This window comes from Eucyclogobius newberryi, unplaced genomic scaffold (genome assembly GCF_026437365.1).
Source record: "Eucyclogobius newberryi isolate DKJ021-1_F unplaced genomic scaffold, fEucNew1.0.hap1 SCAF_13, whole genome shotgun sequence".
Lineage (NCBI taxonomy): Eukaryota > Metazoa > Chordata > Actinopteri > Gobiiformes > Gobiidae > Eucyclogobius > Eucyclogobius newberryi.
Window position 1 is genome coordinate 37,501,451 of NW_027315757.1, and position 17,232 is coordinate 37,518,682.

The following is a 17,232-nucleotide window of genomic DNA, read 5'->3' on the forward strand; positions in this document are numbered from 1 at the left end:
GTTAGGGGTTAGGGTTAGGTTTAGGGGTTAGGTTTAGGGTTAGGGTCAGGGGTTAGGTTTAGGGGTTAGGTTTAGGTTTAGGTTTAGGATTAGGGATAAGGTTTAGGGTCTAGGTTTAGGGTTAGGTTTAGGGGTTAGGTTTAGGGTTATGTTCAGGTTTAGAGGTTAGGGTTAGGGTCAGGGGTTAGGTTTAGGGGTTAGGTTTAGGTTTAGGATTAGGGATAAGGTTTAGGGTCTAGGTTTAGGGTTAGGTTTAGGGTTATGTTCAGGTTTAGAGGTTAGGGTTAGGGTTAGGGTTAGGGTCAGGGGTTAGGTGTAATCCCTCATTCTTCCACATTCTACTATGGTCAGGGGTTAGGTTTAGGGGTTAGGTTTAGGTTTAGGATTAGGGATAAGGTTTAGGGGTTAGGTTTAGGGTTATGTTCAGGTTTAGAGGTTAGGGTTAGGATTTCTATTTAGTTCATTCACGCGTTAGTTCAGGTTCTGTGGCGCTGCGATCTCCTGGGAGCGGCGAACACGGATCTATTCAACTCCCACCCAGAAGCTGGGTTAGGGTTAGGGTTAGAGGTGGGTTAGGGTAAGGGTTAGAGGTGGGTTAGGGTTAGAGGTGGGTTAGAGGTGGGTTAGGGTTAGGGTTAGAGGTGGGTTAGAGGTGGGTTAGGGTTAGAGGTGGGTTAGGGTTAGAGGTGGGTTAGGGTTAGAGGTGGGTTAGGGTTAGGGTTAGAGGTGGATTAGGGTTAGGGTTAGAGGTGGGTTAGGGTTAGAGGTGGGTTAGAGGTGGGTTAGGGTTAGAGGTGGGTTAAGGTTAGAGGTGGGTTAGAGGAGGGTTAGGGTTAGGGTTAGAGGTGGGTTAGAGGTGGGTTAGGGTTAGAGGGTTAGGGTTAGAGGTGGGTTAGAGGTGGGTTAGGGTTAGGGTTAGAGGTGGGTTAGAGGTGGGTTAGGGTTAGAGGTGGGTTAGGGTTAGGGTTAGAGGTGGGTTAGGGTTAGAGGTAGGTTAGAGGTGGGTTAGGGTTAGGGGTGGGTTAGAGGTGGGTTAGGGTTAGAGGTGGGTTAGGGTTAGAGGGTTAGGGTTAGAGGTGGGTTAGAGGTGGGTTAGGGTTAGAGGTGGGTTAGGGTTAGAGGGTTAGGGTTAGAGGTGGGTTAGAGGTGGGTTAGGGTTAGAGGTGGGTTAGGGTTAGTGGTGGGTTAGAGGTGGGTTAGGGTTAGAGGGTTAGGGTTAGGGTTAGGGTTAGAGGTGGGAGTATTCGCGGGCTGGGAAGTGTTTGATTAAAGTCCGCCTCAGCCAGCGCCATGACAGTTACTGTTTTCCATGCTGCGCGCTGATTGGTCGACAAAGTTTGTGTGCTTGGCTCTGATTGGCTGCCGAGCCGTGGTCCGGAGAATGCCTAAGCTCCACTTCCGTGCGGTCGAGCGGCGCACATGCGGTTATGGCGAGACACGTCACCCCGGTGCAGTAACTGTGACGACACAGTAACACAGGACGAGAGAGTGAAATAATGATGTTTTTATTTGTGTTTCACTTTGACCTTTTTTTTTACCTCGTCTCCCAACTACATTTAGTAAAAGCGAGGAGATGGCATATGCATATATTGATAATTATTAGACAAAATTGAATAATATCCTCAACATCGACCATTTTAATCTTTTATTATTTACAAAGGCAGAAGAAGAATACGGGTCCTGAGCGACACACATTGTGTTTCTATTGCCCAACTATGGTTAAACAAAAATAAAAACCTGTTTAATACTGACAATTAAAATAATACTAAATTATACAATTATTTAGATCTATAGTAGATCTTTAGGCTTTGTGGAATATAGACCTAGATTAAATGTGAAAAGTGAAACACAAATAAAAACAACAAAAATGTTCCCATTTATTTCAATAACAAATTTCATTGGTCCATGTGGGTGTGTCCCACATTCGTCCATGTGGGTGTGGGTGTGTCCCACATTCGTCCATGTGGGTGTGGGTGTGTCCCACATTCGTCCATGTGGGTGTGTCCCTCATTCGTCCATGTGGGTGTGGGTGTGTCCCTCATTCGTCCATGTGGGTGTGTCCCTCATTCGTCCATGTGGGTGTGTCCCTCATTCGTCCATGTGGGTGTGTCCCTCATTCGTCCATGTGGGTGTGGGTGTGTCCCTCATTCGTCCATGTGGGTGTGTCCCTCATTCGTCCATGTGGGTGTGTCCCTCATTCGTCCAGGAGTGTTTCATTGTAGAAAAAAAAAAGTTCAGTCGTTTCATCTGGACTGAAGACGTTTCGACTCTCGTCCAAGAGTCATTGTCAATTTGCGAATTTAGACCTGGAACTCAGATATTTATACTATTCTGTGGTAAGCCCCGCCCACCGGGCGGAGCCTCCTGAAGTAGATGAAAAAGTTCCCTCTTTGTTTTCTATAAAGCCTCTTGTTTCCTCTCAGTCCTGTAAAGGGCCATCAGCCTCCTATTGTCCCTGTCTCACTCTCTCTCTCCTGCTGTGAAACTGATGACATCAGAGTGCTGTGGGCGTCGACCTCTCAAGAATTCATAATTCCATTACAAACAACAGGAAGATTGAATCTTAACCCTCCTGTTTAAAGAAGGAGGACGTTTTCTCGATGGCGTTTTCTCGATAACGTTTTCTCGATATGTGACGTTTTCTCGATTACTTTTTATCGATGACGTTTTCTCGATATGTGACGTTTTCTCGATTACTTTTTCTCGATGGCGTTTTCTCGACGACGTTTTCTCGGTGACGTTTTCTCGATGACGTTTTCTCGATGACGTTTTCTAGATGACGTTTTCTCGATGACGTTTTCTCGATATGTGACGTTTTCTCGATGACGTTTTCTCGATATGTGACGTTTTCTCGTTGACGTTTTCCCGATTACTTTTTCTCGATGACGTTTTCTCGATGGCGTTTTCTCGATGACGTTTTCTCGATGACGTTTTCCCGATGATATTTTCTCGATGACGTTTTCTCGATGTGTGACGTTTTCTCGATGACGTTTTCTCGATATGTGACGTTTTCTCGATGACGTTTTCTCGATATGTGACGTTTTCTCGATGACGTTTTCCCGATTACTTTTTCTCGATGACGTTTTCTCGATGGCGTTTTCTCGATGACGTTTTCTCGATGACGTTTTCCCGATGATATTTTCTCGATGACGTTTTCTCGATGTGTGACGTTTTCTCGATGACGTTTTCTCGATATGTGACGTTTTCTCGATGACGTTTTCTCGATATGTGACGTTTTCTCGATGACGTTTTCCCGATTACTTTTTCTCGATGACGTTTTCTCGATGGCGTTTTCTCGATGATGTTTTCTCGATATGTGACGTTTTCTCCATGATGTTTTCTCGATATGTGACGTTTTCTCGATGATGTTTTCTCGATGGCGTTTTCTCGATGATGTTTTCTCGATATTTGACGTTTTCTCGATGTTTGATGTTTTCTCGATGACGTTTTCTCGATGTGTGACGTTTTCTCAATGACGTTTTGCCGATGACTTTTTCTCGATGACGTTTTCTCGATGACGTTTTCTCAATGACGTTTTCTCGATGACGTTTTCTCGATATGTGACGTTTTCTCAATGACATTTTCTCGATGACGTTTTCTCGATGGCGTTTTCCCGATGACGTTTTCTCGATGACGTTTTCTCGATGACGTTTTCTCAATATGTGACGTTTTCTCGATTACTTTTTCTCGATGACGTTTTCTCGATGGCGTTTTATCGATATGTGACGTTTTCTCGATTACTTTTTCTCGATGACGTTTTCTCGATGGCGTTTTCTCGACGACGTTTTCTCGACGACGTTTTCTCGATGACGTTTTCTCGATGACGTTTTCCCGATGATGTTTTCTCGATGACGTTTTCTCGATGACGTTTTCTCGATGACGTTTTCTCGATGATGTTTTCTCGATGGCGTTTTCTCGATGATGTTTTCTCGATATGTGACGTTTTCTCGATGTTTGATGTTTTCTCGATGACGTTTTCTCGATGTGTGACGTTTTCTCAATGACGTTTTGCCGATGACTTTTTCTCGATGACGTTTTCTCGATGACGTTTTCCCGCTGACTTTTTCTCAATGACGTTTTCTCGATGACGTTTTCTCAATGACGTTTTCTCGATGACGTTTTCTCGATATGTGACGTTTTCTCGATGACGTTTTCTCGATGGCTTTTTCTCGATGACGTTTTCTCGATGACGTTTTCCCGATGATATTTTCTCGATGACGTTTTCTCGATGTGTGACGTTTTCTCGATGGCGTTTTCTCGATGATGTTTTCTCGATGATGTTTTCTCGATGTGTGACGTTTTCTCAATGACGTTTTCCCGATGACGTTTTCTCGATGACGTTTTCTCGATGACGTTTTCTCGATATGTGACGTTTTCTCGATGACGTTTTCCCGATTACTTTTTCTCGATGACGTTTTCTCGATGGCGTTTTCTCGATGACGTTTTCCCGATGATATTTTCTCGATGACGTTTTCTCGATGTGTGACGTTTTCTCGATGACGTTTTCTCGATATGTAACGTTTTCTCGATGACGTTTTCTCGATATGTGACGTTTTCTCGATGACGTTTTCCCGATTACTTTTTCTCGATGACGTTTTCTCGATGGCGTTTTCTCGATATGTGACGTTTTCTCGATGACGTTTTCTCGATATGTGACGTTTTCTCGATGACGTTTTCTCGATGTGTGACGTTTTCTCGATGTGTGACGTTTTCTCGATGACGTTTTCTCGATGACGTTTTCTCGATGATGTTTTCTCGATATGTGACGTTTTCTCGATGGCGTTTTCTCGATGATGTTTTCTCGATGGCGTTTTCTCGATGATGTTTTCTCGATATGTGACGTTTTCTCGATGTTTGATGTTTTCTCGATGACGTTTTCTCGATGTGTGACGTTTTCTCAATGACGTTTTGCCGATGACTTTTTCTCGATGACGTTTTCTCAATGACGTTTTGCCGATGACGTTTTCTTGATATGTGACGTTTTCTCAATGACATTTTCTCGATGACGTTTTCTCGATGGCGTTTTCCCGATGACGTTTTCTCGATGACGTTTTCTCGATGACGTTTTCTCGATGACGTTTTCTCGATGTGTGACGTTTTCTCGATGTGTGACGTTTTCTCGATTACTTTTTTCTCGATGACGTTTTCTCGATATGTGACGTTTTCTCGATTACTTTTTCTCGATGACGTTTTCTCGATGGCGTTTTCTCGACGACGTTTTCTCGACGACGTTTTCTCGACGACGTTTTCTCGATGACGTTTTCCCGATGATGTTTTCTCGATGACTTTTTCTCGATGACGTTTTCTCGATGACGTTTTCTCAATGACGTTTTCTCGATGACGTTTTCTCGATATGTGATGTTTTCTCAATGACATTTTCTCGATGACGTTTTCTCGATGGCGTTTTCCCGATGACGTTTTCTCGATGACGTTTTCTCGATGACGTTTTCTCGATGACGTTTTCTCGATATGTGACGTTTTCTCGATTACTTTTTCTCGATGACGTTTTCTCGATATGTGACGTTTTCTCGATTACTTTTTCTCAATGACGTTTTCTCGATGGCGTTTTCTCGACGACGTTTTCTCGACGACGTTTTCTCGATGACGTTTTCTCGATGACGTTTTCCCGATGATGTTTTCTCGATGACGTTTTCTCGATGACGTTTTCTCGATGACGTTTTCTCGATATGTGACGTTTTCTCGATGACGTTTTCTCGATGACGTTTTCCCGATGATGTTTTCTCGATGATGTTTTCTCGATGGCGTTTTCTCGATGGCGTTTTCTCGATGATGTTTTCTCGATATGTGACGTTTTCTCGATGATGTTTTCTCGATATGTGACGTTTTCTCGATGATGTTTTCTCGATGGCGTCTTCTCGATGATGTTTTCTCGATATTTGACGTTTTCTCGATGTTTGATGTTTTATCGATGACGTTTTCTCGATGTGTGACGTTTTCTCAATGACGTTTTGCCGATGACTTTTTCTCGATGACGTTTTCTCGATGACGTTTTCCCGCTGACTTTTTCTCGATGACGTTTTCTCGATGACGTTTTCTCAATGACGTTTTCTCGATGACGTTTTCTCGATATGTGACGTTTTCTCGATGACGTTTTCTCGATATGTGACGTTTTCTCGATGACGTTTTCTCGATGGCGTTTTCTCGATGACGTTTTCTCGATGACGTTTTCCCGATGATATTTTCTCGATGACGTTTTCTCGATGATGTTTTCTCGATGGCGTTTTCTCGATGATGTTTTCTCGATATGTGACGTTTTCTCGATGTTTGATGTTTTCTCGATGACGTTTTCTCGATGTGTGACGTTTTCTCAATGACGTTTTGCCGATGACTTTTTCTCGATGACGTTTTCTCGATGACGTTTTCCCGCTGACTTTTTCTCGATGACGTTTTCTCGATGACGTTTTCTCAATGACGTTTTCTCGATGACGTTTTCTCGATATGTGACGTTTTCTCGATGACGTTTTCTCGATGGCGTTTTCTCGATGACGTTTTCTCGATGACGTTTTCCCGATGATATTTTCTCGATGACGTTTTCTCGATGTGTGACGTTTTCTCGATGGCGTTTTCTCGATGATGTTTTCTCGATGATGTTTTCTCGATGTGTGACGTTTTCTCAATGACGTTTTCCCGATGACGTTTTCTCGATGACGTTTTCTCGATGACGTTTTCTCGATATGTGACGTTTTCTCGATGACGTTTTCCCGATTACTTTTTCTCGATGACGTTTTCTCGATGGCGTTTTCTCGATGACGTTTTCCCGATGATATTTTCTCGATGACGTTTTCTCGATGTGTGACGTTTTCTCGATGACGTTTTCTCGATATGTAACGTTTTCTCGATGACGTTTTCTCGATATGTGACGTTTTCTCGATGACGTTTTCCCGATTACTTTTTCTCGATGACGTTTTCTCGATGGCGTTTTCTCGATATGTGACGTTTTCTCGATGACGTTTTCTCGATATGTGACGTTTTCTCGATGACGTTTTCTCGATGTGTGACGTTTTCTCGATGTGTGACGTTTTCTCGATGACGTTTTCTCGATGACGTTTTCTCGATGATGTTTTCTCGATATGTGACGTTTTCTCGATGGCGTTTTCTCGATGATGTTTTCTCGATGGCGTTTTCTCGATGATGTTTTCTCGATATGTGACGTTTTCTCGATGTTTGATGTTTTCTCGATGACGTTTTCTCGATGTGTGACGTTTTCTCAATGACGTTTTGCCGATGACTTTTTCTCGATGACGTTTTCTCAATGACGTTTTGCCGATGACGTTTTCTTGATATGTGACGTTTTCTCAATGACATTTTCTCGATGACGTTTTCTCGATGGCGTTTTCCCGATGACGTTTTCTCGATGACGTTTTCTCGATGACGTTTTCTCGATGACGTTTTCTCGATGTGTGACGTTTTCTCGATGTGTGACGTTTTCTCGATTACTTTTTTCTCGATGACGTTTTCTCGATATATGACGTTTTCTCGATTACTTTTTCTCGATGACGTTTTCTCGATGGCGTTTTCTCGACGACGTTTTCTCGACGACGTTTTCTCGACGACGTTTTCTCGATGACGTTTTCCCGATGATGTTTTCTCGATGACTTTTTCTCGATGACGTTTTCTCGATGACGTTTTCTCAATGACGTTTTCTCGATGACGTTTTCTCGATATGTGATGTTTTCTCAATGACATTTTCTCGATGACGTTTTCTCGATGGCGTTTTCCCGATGACGTTTTCTCGATGACGTTTTCTCGATGACGTTTTCTCGATGACGTTTTCTCGATATGTGACGTTTTCTCGATTACTTTTTCTCGATGACGTTTTCTCGATATGTGACGTTTTCTCGATTACTTTTTCTCAATGACGTTTTCTCGATGGCGTTTTCTCGACGACGTTTTCTCGACGACGTTTTCTCGATGACGTTTTCTCGATGACGTTTTCCCGATGATGTTTTCTCGATGACGTTTTCTCGATGACGTTTTCTCGATGACGTTTTCTCGATATGTGACGTTTTCTCGATGACGTTTTCTCGATGACGTTTTCCCGATGATGTTTTCTCGATGATGTTTTCTCGATGGCGTTTTCTCGATGGCGTTTTCTCGATGATGTTTTCTCGATATGTGACGTTTTCTCGATGATGTTTTCTCGATATGTGACGTTTTCTCGATGATGTTTTCTCGATGGCGTCTTCTCGATGATGTTTTCTCGATATTTGACGTTTTCTCGATGTTTGATGTTTTATCGATGACGTTTTCTCGATGTGTGACGTTTTCTCAATGACGTTTTGCCGATGACTTTTTCTCGATGACGTTTTCTCGATGACGTTTTCCCGCTGACTTTTTCTCGATGACGTTTTCTCGATGACGTTTTCTCAATGACGTTTTCTCGATGACGTTTTCTCGATATGTGACGTTTTCTCGATGACGTTTTCTCGATATGTGACGTTTTCTCGATGACGTTTTCTCGATGGCGTTTTCTCGATGACGTTTTCTCGATGACGTTTTCCCGATGATATTTTCTCGATGACGTTTTCTCGATGTGTGACGTTTTCTCGATGACGTTTTCTCGATGGCGTTTTCTCGATGATGTTTTCTCGATATGTGACGTTTTCTCGATGATGTTTTCTCGATGTGTGACGTTTTCTCAATGACGTTTTCCCGATGACGTTTTCTCGATGACGTTTTCTCGATGACGTTTTCTCGATATGTGACGTTTTCTCGATGACGTTTTCTCGATATGTGACGTTTTCTCGATGACGTTTTCCCGATTACTTTTTCTCGATGACGTTTTCTCGATGGCGTTTTCTCGATGACGTTTTCCCGATGATATTTTCTCGATGACGTTTTCTCGATGTGTGACGTTTTCTCGATGACGTTTTCTCGATATGTGACGTTTTCTCGATGACGTTTTCTCGATGGCGTTTTCTCGATATGTGACGTTTTCTCGATGACGTTTTCTCGATATGTGACGTTTTCTCGATGACGTTTTCTCGATGTGTGACGTTTTCTCGATGATGTTTTCTCGATATGTGACGTTTTCTCGATGATGTTTTCTCGATGGCGTTTTCTCGATGACGTTTTCCCGATTACTTTTTCTCGATGACGTTTTCTCGATGGCGTTTTCTCGATATGTGACGTTTTCTCGATGACGTTTTCTCGATGATGTTTTCTCGAAATGTGACGTTTTCTCGATGATGTTTTCTCGATGGCGTTTTCTCGATGATGTTTTCTCGATGGCGTTTTCTCGATGATGTTTTCTCGATATGTGACGTTTTCTCGATGTTTGATGTTTTCTCGATGACGTTTTCTCGATGTGTGACGTTTTCTCAATGACGTTTTGCCGATGACTTTTTCTCGATATGTGACGTTTTCTCAATGACATTTTCTCGATGACGTTTTCTCGATGACGTTTTCTCGATGACGTTTTCTCGATGACGTTTTCTCGATGACGTTTTCTCGATATGTGACGTTTTCTCGATTACTTTTTTCTCGATGACGTTTTCTCGATATGTGACGTTTTCTCGATTACTTTTTCTCGATGACGTTTTCTCGATGGCGTTTTCTCGACGACGTTTTCTCGACGACGTTTTCTCGATGACGTTTTCTCGATGACGTTTTCCCGATGATGTTTTCTCGATGATGTTTTCTCGATGGCGTTTTCTCGATGACGTTTTCTCGATGGCGTTTTCCCGATGACGTTTTCTCGATGACGTTTTCTCGATGACGTTTTCTCGATGACGTTTTCTCGATATGTGACGTTTTCTCGATTACTTTTTCTCGATGACGTTTTCTCGATGGCGTTTTCTCGACGGCGTTTTCTCGACGACGTTTTCTCGATGACGTTTTCTCGATGACGTTTTCCCGATGATGTTTTCTCGATGATGTTTTCTCGATGGCGTTTTCTCGATGGCGTTTTCTCGATGGCGTTTGGGCAGGCGTACAGGGTCATCTCAGTGGAATGATGCATCATGCTCCTGGTCCCTCCCCCTCAGGCATCCCGCTGGTGTGCTTCCTGGTGCTCCTCCCCCTGAACATCCCCTGGTCCCAGATCGGTGTGACGTGGCTGGGCGTGGTGCACTTCCTGGCCTGCCTGTCGCCTCAGCTGGGCTCCGTGCTCTACCATCTCTTCATGAACCACGAGGGGGGCGAACCCGTCTACCACACGCTGCTCAAGCTGGACGTGTGCGGCATCTGCATGATCAACACGCTCGGTGAGGCTTCGGACCACTCTCGCTGGGCGGGTTCAGAAACTTGCTGAGGCTCAAACTAGATGGAACCAAAGACAAAGAACCAACCACCACTATCCATATTTCACCAAACTAAACACATCTTAATGAAACCAACATGACACACTTTAGTCTTGGTTTTGTCTTTTGTCTCTGTTACGTTTTGATTTGGCCCAAATTTAACAAATACAAACATTAAAAGTGCTTTAACTCTTATAAAGTCAGCGAAACATCGCCTTTCATCTCGTCTTATTCTGTTATGCCTGAACGTCTTCAAATCTTCACCAGTTTAACCAGTTTAACAAGTTTAATTAACCATTTATACCATTTATACCAGTTCAACCAGTTCAACCAGTTCAACCACCAGTTCAACCAGTTCAACCAGTTTAACCAGTTTAACCAGTTCAACCAGTTCAACCAGTTTAACCAGTTTAACAAGTTTAACCATTTATACCAGTTTAACCAATTATACCATTTATACCAGTTTAACCAGTTTAACCAGTTTAACCATTTATACCAGTTTAACCATTTATACCAGTTTAACCAGTTTAACCATTTATACCAGTTTAACCATTTATACCATTTATACCAGTTTAACCAGTTTAACCAGTTTAACCATTTATACCAGTTTAACCAGTTCAACCAGTTCAACCAGTTTAACCAGTTTAACCAGTTCAACCAGTTCAACCAGTTTAACCAGTTTAACCAGTTCAACCAGTTTAACCAGTTTAACCATTTATACCAGTTTAACCAGTTTAACCAGTTTAACCGGTTTAACCAGTTTAACAAGTTTAACCATTTATACCAGTTTAACCATTTATACCAGTTTAACCAGTTTAACCAGTTTAACCAGTTTAACCATTTATACCAGTTTAACCAGTTTAACCAGTTTAACCATTTATACCAGTATACCATTTATACCAGTTTAACCAGTTTAACCATTTATACCAGTTTAACCAGTTCAACCAGTTTAACCAGTTTAACCAGTTTAACCAGTTTAACCAGTTCAACCAGTTTAACCAGTTTAACCATTTATACCAGTTTAACCAGTTTAACCAGTTTAACCATTTATACTTTACACTTTACACTCCTACTGGATTATTCTATTCGACAGCTAGAAGTTTTATCATAAAATCAGCCCAATTTAGTCCTGATACAGGCTTAGTCTGGTCCAGGTCTGGTCCTGGTCTGGTCCAGGTCTGGTCCAGGTCTGGTCCTGGTCTGGTCCTGGTCTGGTCCAGGTCTGGTCCTGGTCTGGTCCAGGTCTGGTCCAGGTCTGGTCCAGATCTGGTCCTGGTCCGGTCCTGGTCCGGTCCTGGTCCGGTCCTGGTCCGGTCCTGGTCCGGTCCAGGTCTGGTCCAGGTCCGGTCCAGGTCTGGTCCAGGTCCGGTCCTGGTCTGGTCCAGGTCCGGTCCTGGTCTGGTCCAGGTCTGGTCCAGGTCTGGTCCAGGTCTGGTCCAGGTCTGGTCCTGGTCCGGTCCAGGTCTGGTCCTGGTCCGGTCCTGGTCTGGTCCTGGTCCGGTCCAGGTCTGGTCCTGGTCCGGTCCTGGTCTGGTCCAGGTCCGGTCCAGGTCTGGTCCAGGTCTGGTCCTGGTCTGGTCCAGGTCTGGTCCAGGTCTGGTCCTGGTCTGGTCCAGGTCTGGTCCAGGTCTGGTCCAGGTCTGGTCCTGGTCTGGTCCAGGTCTGGTCCTGGTCTGGTCCAGGTCTGGTCCAGGTCTGGTCCTGGTCTGGTCTGGTCCTGGTCTGGTCCTGGTCTGGTCCTGGTCTGGTCCAGGTCTGGTCCTGGTCTGGTCCTGGTCTGGTCCAGGTCTGGTCCAGGTCTGGTCCAGGTCTGGTCCTGGTCTGGTCCAGGTCTGGTCCTGGTCTGGTCCAGGTCTGGTCCAGGTCTGGTCCAGATCTGGTCCTGGTCCGGTCCTGGTCCGGTCCTGGTCCGGTCCTGGTCTGGTCCAGGTCTGGTCCTGGTCTGGTCCTGGTCTGGTCCAGGTCTGGTCCAGGTCTGGTCCAGGTCTGGTCCTGGTCCGGTCCAGGTCTGGTCCTGGTCTGGTCCTGGTCTGGTCCAGGTCTGGTCCTGGTCTGGTCCAGGTCTGGTCCAGGTCTGGTCCAGGTCTGGTCCTGGTCTGGTCTGGTCCTGGTCTGGTCCAGGTCTGGTCCTGGTCTGGTCCAGGTCTGGTCCAGGTCTGGTCCAGGTCTGGTCCTGGTCTGGTCCAGGTCTGGTCCTGGTCTGGTCCTGGTCTGGTCCAGGTCTGGTCCAGGTCTGGTCCTGGTCTGGTCCTGGTCTGGTCCTGGTCTGGTCCAGGTCTGGTCCAGGTCTGGTCCTGGTCTGGTCCTGGTCTGGTCCTGGTCTGGTCCAGGTCTGGTCCTGGTCTGGTCCTGGTCTGGTCCAGGTCTGGTCCAGGTCTGGTCCAGGTCTGGTCCTGGTCTGGTCCAGGTCTGGTCCAGGTCTGGTCCTGGTCTGGTCCTGGTCTGGTCCTGGTCTGGTCCTGGTCTGGTCCAGGTCAGGTCCTGGTCTGGTCCTGGTCTGGTCCAGGTCTGGTCCAGGTCTGGTCCAGGTCTGGTCCTGGTCTGGTCCAGGTCTGGTCCAGGTCTGGTCCTGGTCTGGTCCTGGTCTGGTCCAGGTCTGGTCCTGGTCTGGTCCAGGTCTGGTCCAGGTCTGGTCCTGGTCCAGGTCTGGTCCAGGTCTGGTCCTGGTCTGGTCCAGGTCTGGTCCAGGTCTGGTCCTGGTCTGGTCCTGGTCTGGTCCAGGTCTGGTCCTGGTCTGGTCCAGGTCTGGTCCAGGTCTGGTCCAGGTCTGGTCCTGGTGAAGTGCGTCCAGTCCTTGTGTCCCTGACTCTGTCCCTTGTCTCAGGGATGCTGCCCATCGTGTACAGCACTCTCCTTTGTTACCCCGTGATCCGGACGCTGGCGCTGCTGCTGTACATCCTGCTCTCCACGTACGCCATCTACTGCGCGGTCACGGCGCGCAGCTCCGTGCGGCGCCTGCGCTCCTTCGCCTGGCAGGCGCTCTTCCGCTTCTCCTTCTTCATCCTGCGCTGGGTGGGCGTCGGCGGCGGGAGCCCGACCTCGCTGCGTCACTTCGTCACCATGGACGTGCTGGCGGTGCTGGGCGGAGTCATAAACATCGCTCGCATCCCTGAGCGGTTCAGACCCGGGCTGTTCGATTACTGGTGCAACAGTCATCAGATCATGCACGTGCTGGTGGTGGGCTCCATCCTCTACCTCCACTGGGGCGTGTTGGACGACTTGCTTTGGGTCAATAGTTACATTTGCCCCATGGACTGACCCGTCCCGAGCAGCTCCCGTTTCCCCAAATGACACGCAAACTGTGCGGCGGGTGCAAAAGAGGGCGGGGCTGTGCGGAGCTTCCAGGAATACAAGGGGAATTTATGCATGTGTTTTAGTCTCCGAATGTCCATATCGTTCAGCGTGGCCAGGGGCCCAGGCGCAGGAGCCAAAAGACCTCATCGTGGCGTCTAAGGCCTTGTCCAAACTAACCACGCCCTTCTGAGGAATGTGAGCGGGAAACCAGTTCTAAACATGCACCAGAAAACCAATATTTGGACAAAAGGCTTTCAATAATTAAGTTTAGAGGCCGGATATTTAATGACATCGATTATAAAATTGAGACAAAATAATCACTCAAAACTAAAGTGTTTCCTGCTGTTGCTCATTGGCCCAAACATTAACTTTATTCTTCCAAAAACAACTTTTACTCCACAAACTGTAAGAATATAACATGAATATAAACGTTAGTTAAGCCATTGATATGAGAAACATAGATATTACTATTATTTATTCATGATTTATTTGGTCAGTGTTTAAAATGGCTCTGATACAGAATTCAGATATTTATTTATTGAATCTTTTTATGTGTGAGACATTTTTGTGTCGCTCTTTTGTCCTCACGGTTTCAGATTTTTGAACATAATCGACCCTTTTTCATTCGTAAACTAAATGAGGGAAACGAGGGAAAAGTGGAACATAATGTGATAGTTTTATTCAATGAAAACCAGATCAAAACCATTCAATAGTTTATTTAAAGACTTTAAACTTTCCACAAACACGACCAAAATACAACCTGGAAGCAACAAACTAGTATTTTTAAAGAAAGAATTGACATTTCTACTTTATTTGTGTCAGAATGTCATTAAGTCTAAAATCACACGTCCTGATTGTTGTTCTGGTCGTGACTTTAAGTAATGTATTTATTTGTGTTGACAGTGAAACGCTCATGTCTGATTTCATCATCAAAGGCGTTTGAAGGAAACGGCTCTGCAAACGCTGATGTTGCAGTGAATTGTGCATTTTTTGGACGATCAAATGGAGCAAATGCTCAATAAGTCAAACCTGAAATGTCTTTGTATTTGCACAATACATGAGAAAAAGCACAGCGTGCTCAGTTTCCTGCTCGGGCGCGGCAGGCTTCATGTCATATTTGCATGTGGATTAGGCTCTGGTTTGGACAGGGCCTCGTCGCTCACACGCTCCCAAAGGAAAGACATGGGGCTTCTCAGTGGTGCATGAAATGTGGATAAATGAAGTTTGCATCTGGTCCAGAGGAATGTTCCACCATGTGGCATTAACCTGTTCATCTCTCTTTTTTTAAAATTACAGGTGATTTTATTACAAAACACTTTGGAGTCTGGAGTTTTATGCCATTTTGTGGAACATTTCAGCTTAAATGATAGAAAAATGTGTGTTTTTCAGTTAAAAACGTACAGTTTCTTTTCAAAGTGAAGCAACAGAAACAACCTTTGGTCCAATGTCCTTTTGTCCAATGACCTTTGGTCCAATGACCTTTGGTCCAATGACCTTTGGTCCAATGAATAAGGTTTCACTGTGGAACAACATTTAAATCATCATCAAAGTCAATGAACAAATAGAACTAGACCCACGAGAAAAAGCATGAAGGTTCTGTATTTGTGTGGAGGGCTTGAACTTAAAGCTGCACTGTGTCACTTCTCTCCACCGTTTGCCTGTAAACATGTCGAACTCGCTTTATGAATCCATTGGTGGAGATCCATATGTTTAAGGCCATAGTACATGAGAGTCTGTCCCGGGACTCCTGACCTTCAAATGGGACTTGACTTGATTCGGTGCGATTGGAATAGTTGGTGTCTCGCTCTGTGGGTTTAGTGTCTTTTTGTTTTCGAGATGAAAATCTGGCATTTATTTTTCCACAAATATTGTCCTTGACATTTCCAAAGCCACTGGTGAAAGCCCAAGTGTATCTAAACTTCTACGTCCGACTCTAATCTTTACTGATGTGGTTCTGTGTCGATGTCGTTGCCTCTGCACCACAACCACACTCAGCCTCTCATTTTAGACACTGTTTTCAGCTGCTTGAAACCACTAAAGCTACAAAAGCACTGCCTTTATGTTTACTCTGGACTGAACTATGCATTATCACAACCCTGTCGCTCTAAACACATCATCACAGCACATTTCAAAAGAAAAGCACACACATTATGCAGAGTTCTCTCATTAGAAACAGTTCAAGAATAAGTCCTCTCCACCTGAGCCTCAGAAAGCAGTCCGTGTGTTTCCATTAGCATGTTAGCTCCACCATTAGCATGTGTGTTAGCTCCACCGCTCCACCATTAGCATGTGTGTTAGCTCCACCATTAGCATGTGTGTTAGCTCCACCATTAGCATGTGTGTTAGCTCCACCATTAGCATGTGGAGCTTTTGTTTCTCCTCCGATCTGGACAAGGGAACGCCAGAGAATGTCACGCATGCTTTAGTTTAAAGTGCGTTTAGGTTTTAAAGATTCACTACTTTTCACTTTATTTGGTGGAATAATAAAATCTGTAAATTTAAATTATAGTTTTACACCAAATAAGTGTCAGTTTGAGTAGCAAAGTTAAAAAAACATGTTGGAAAATGACCAGGATTAGTCACGTTTTACTTCCTTAAAACATAAAGTCCACAGAATAATAGCCCAGTGTGCTTCATGGTTGCTAGGTGACAATGATAGACGTCATGATTTACAACCAGGAAGTCAAATTTTAAACCTCAAAATGGCCAAACTGGGATTAAATCTGTTATTGTTTGAGCAAAGTGTTTAATGTAATTTCCTTAAGTGTGTTTTAGTCCAATGAGGCACTTTAAGCTCTAAAACAACACAAACGATGCGTAATGTGTGTCCTTTAAATCCAACACCAACACAAACGATGCATAATGTGTGTCCTTTAAGTCCAACACCAACACAAACGATGCATAATGTGTGTCCTTTAAATCCAACACCAACACAAACGATGCGTAATGTGTGTCCTTTAAATCCAACACCAACACAAACGATGCATAATGTGTGTCCTTTAAGTCCAACACCAACACAAACGATGCATAATGTGTGTCCTTTAAGTCCAACACCAACACAACGATGCATAATGTGTGTCCTTTAAGTCCAACACCAACACAAACGATGCATAATGTGTGTCCTTTAAGTCCAACACCAACACAAACGATGCATAATGTGTGTCCTTTAAATCCAACACCAACACAAACGATGCATAATGTGTGTCCTTTAAGTCCAACACCAACACAAACGATGCATAATGTGTGTCCTTTAAGTCCAACACCAACACAAATGATGCGTAATGTGTGTCCTTTAAATCCAACACCAACACAAACGATGCGTAATGTGTGTCCTTTAAATCCAACACCAACACAAACGATGCATAATGTGTGTCCTTTAAGTCCAACACCAACACAAACGATGCATAATGTGTGTCCTTTAAGACCAACACCAACACAAACGATGCATAATGTGTGTCCTTTAAGTCCAACACCAACACAAACGATGCATAATGTGTGTCCTTTAAGTCCAACACCAACACAAACGATGCATAATGTGTGTCCTTTAAGTCCAACACCAACACAAATGATGCGTAATGTGTGTCCTTTAAATCCAACACCAACACAAACGATGCGTAATGTGTGTCCTTTAAGTCCAACACCAACACAAACGATGCGTAATGTGTGTCCTTTAAAT

General features: G+C 44.4%; 1 protein-coding gene across 1 annotated transcript in view; it reads left to right on the forward strand.

Moving 5' to 3' along the window:
• The window catches only part of paqr4a (progestin and adipoQ receptor family member IVa), a 42,756-nt gene extending 29,164 nt beyond the window's left edge, over nucleotides 1-13,592 (forward strand). The window contains exons 2-3 of the mRNA XM_072442272.1: nucleotides 10,008-10,226; nucleotides 13,087-13,592. Of these exons, the coding sequence (XP_072298373.1) occupies nucleotides 10,008-10,226; nucleotides 13,087-13,520 (653 nt within the window). The 3' untranslated portion in view covers nucleotides 13,521-13,592. The remainder of the gene's footprint in view (nucleotides 1-10,007; nucleotides 10,227-13,086) is intronic.
• The last annotated feature ends 3,640 nt before the right edge of the window (nucleotides 13,593-17,232 follow it).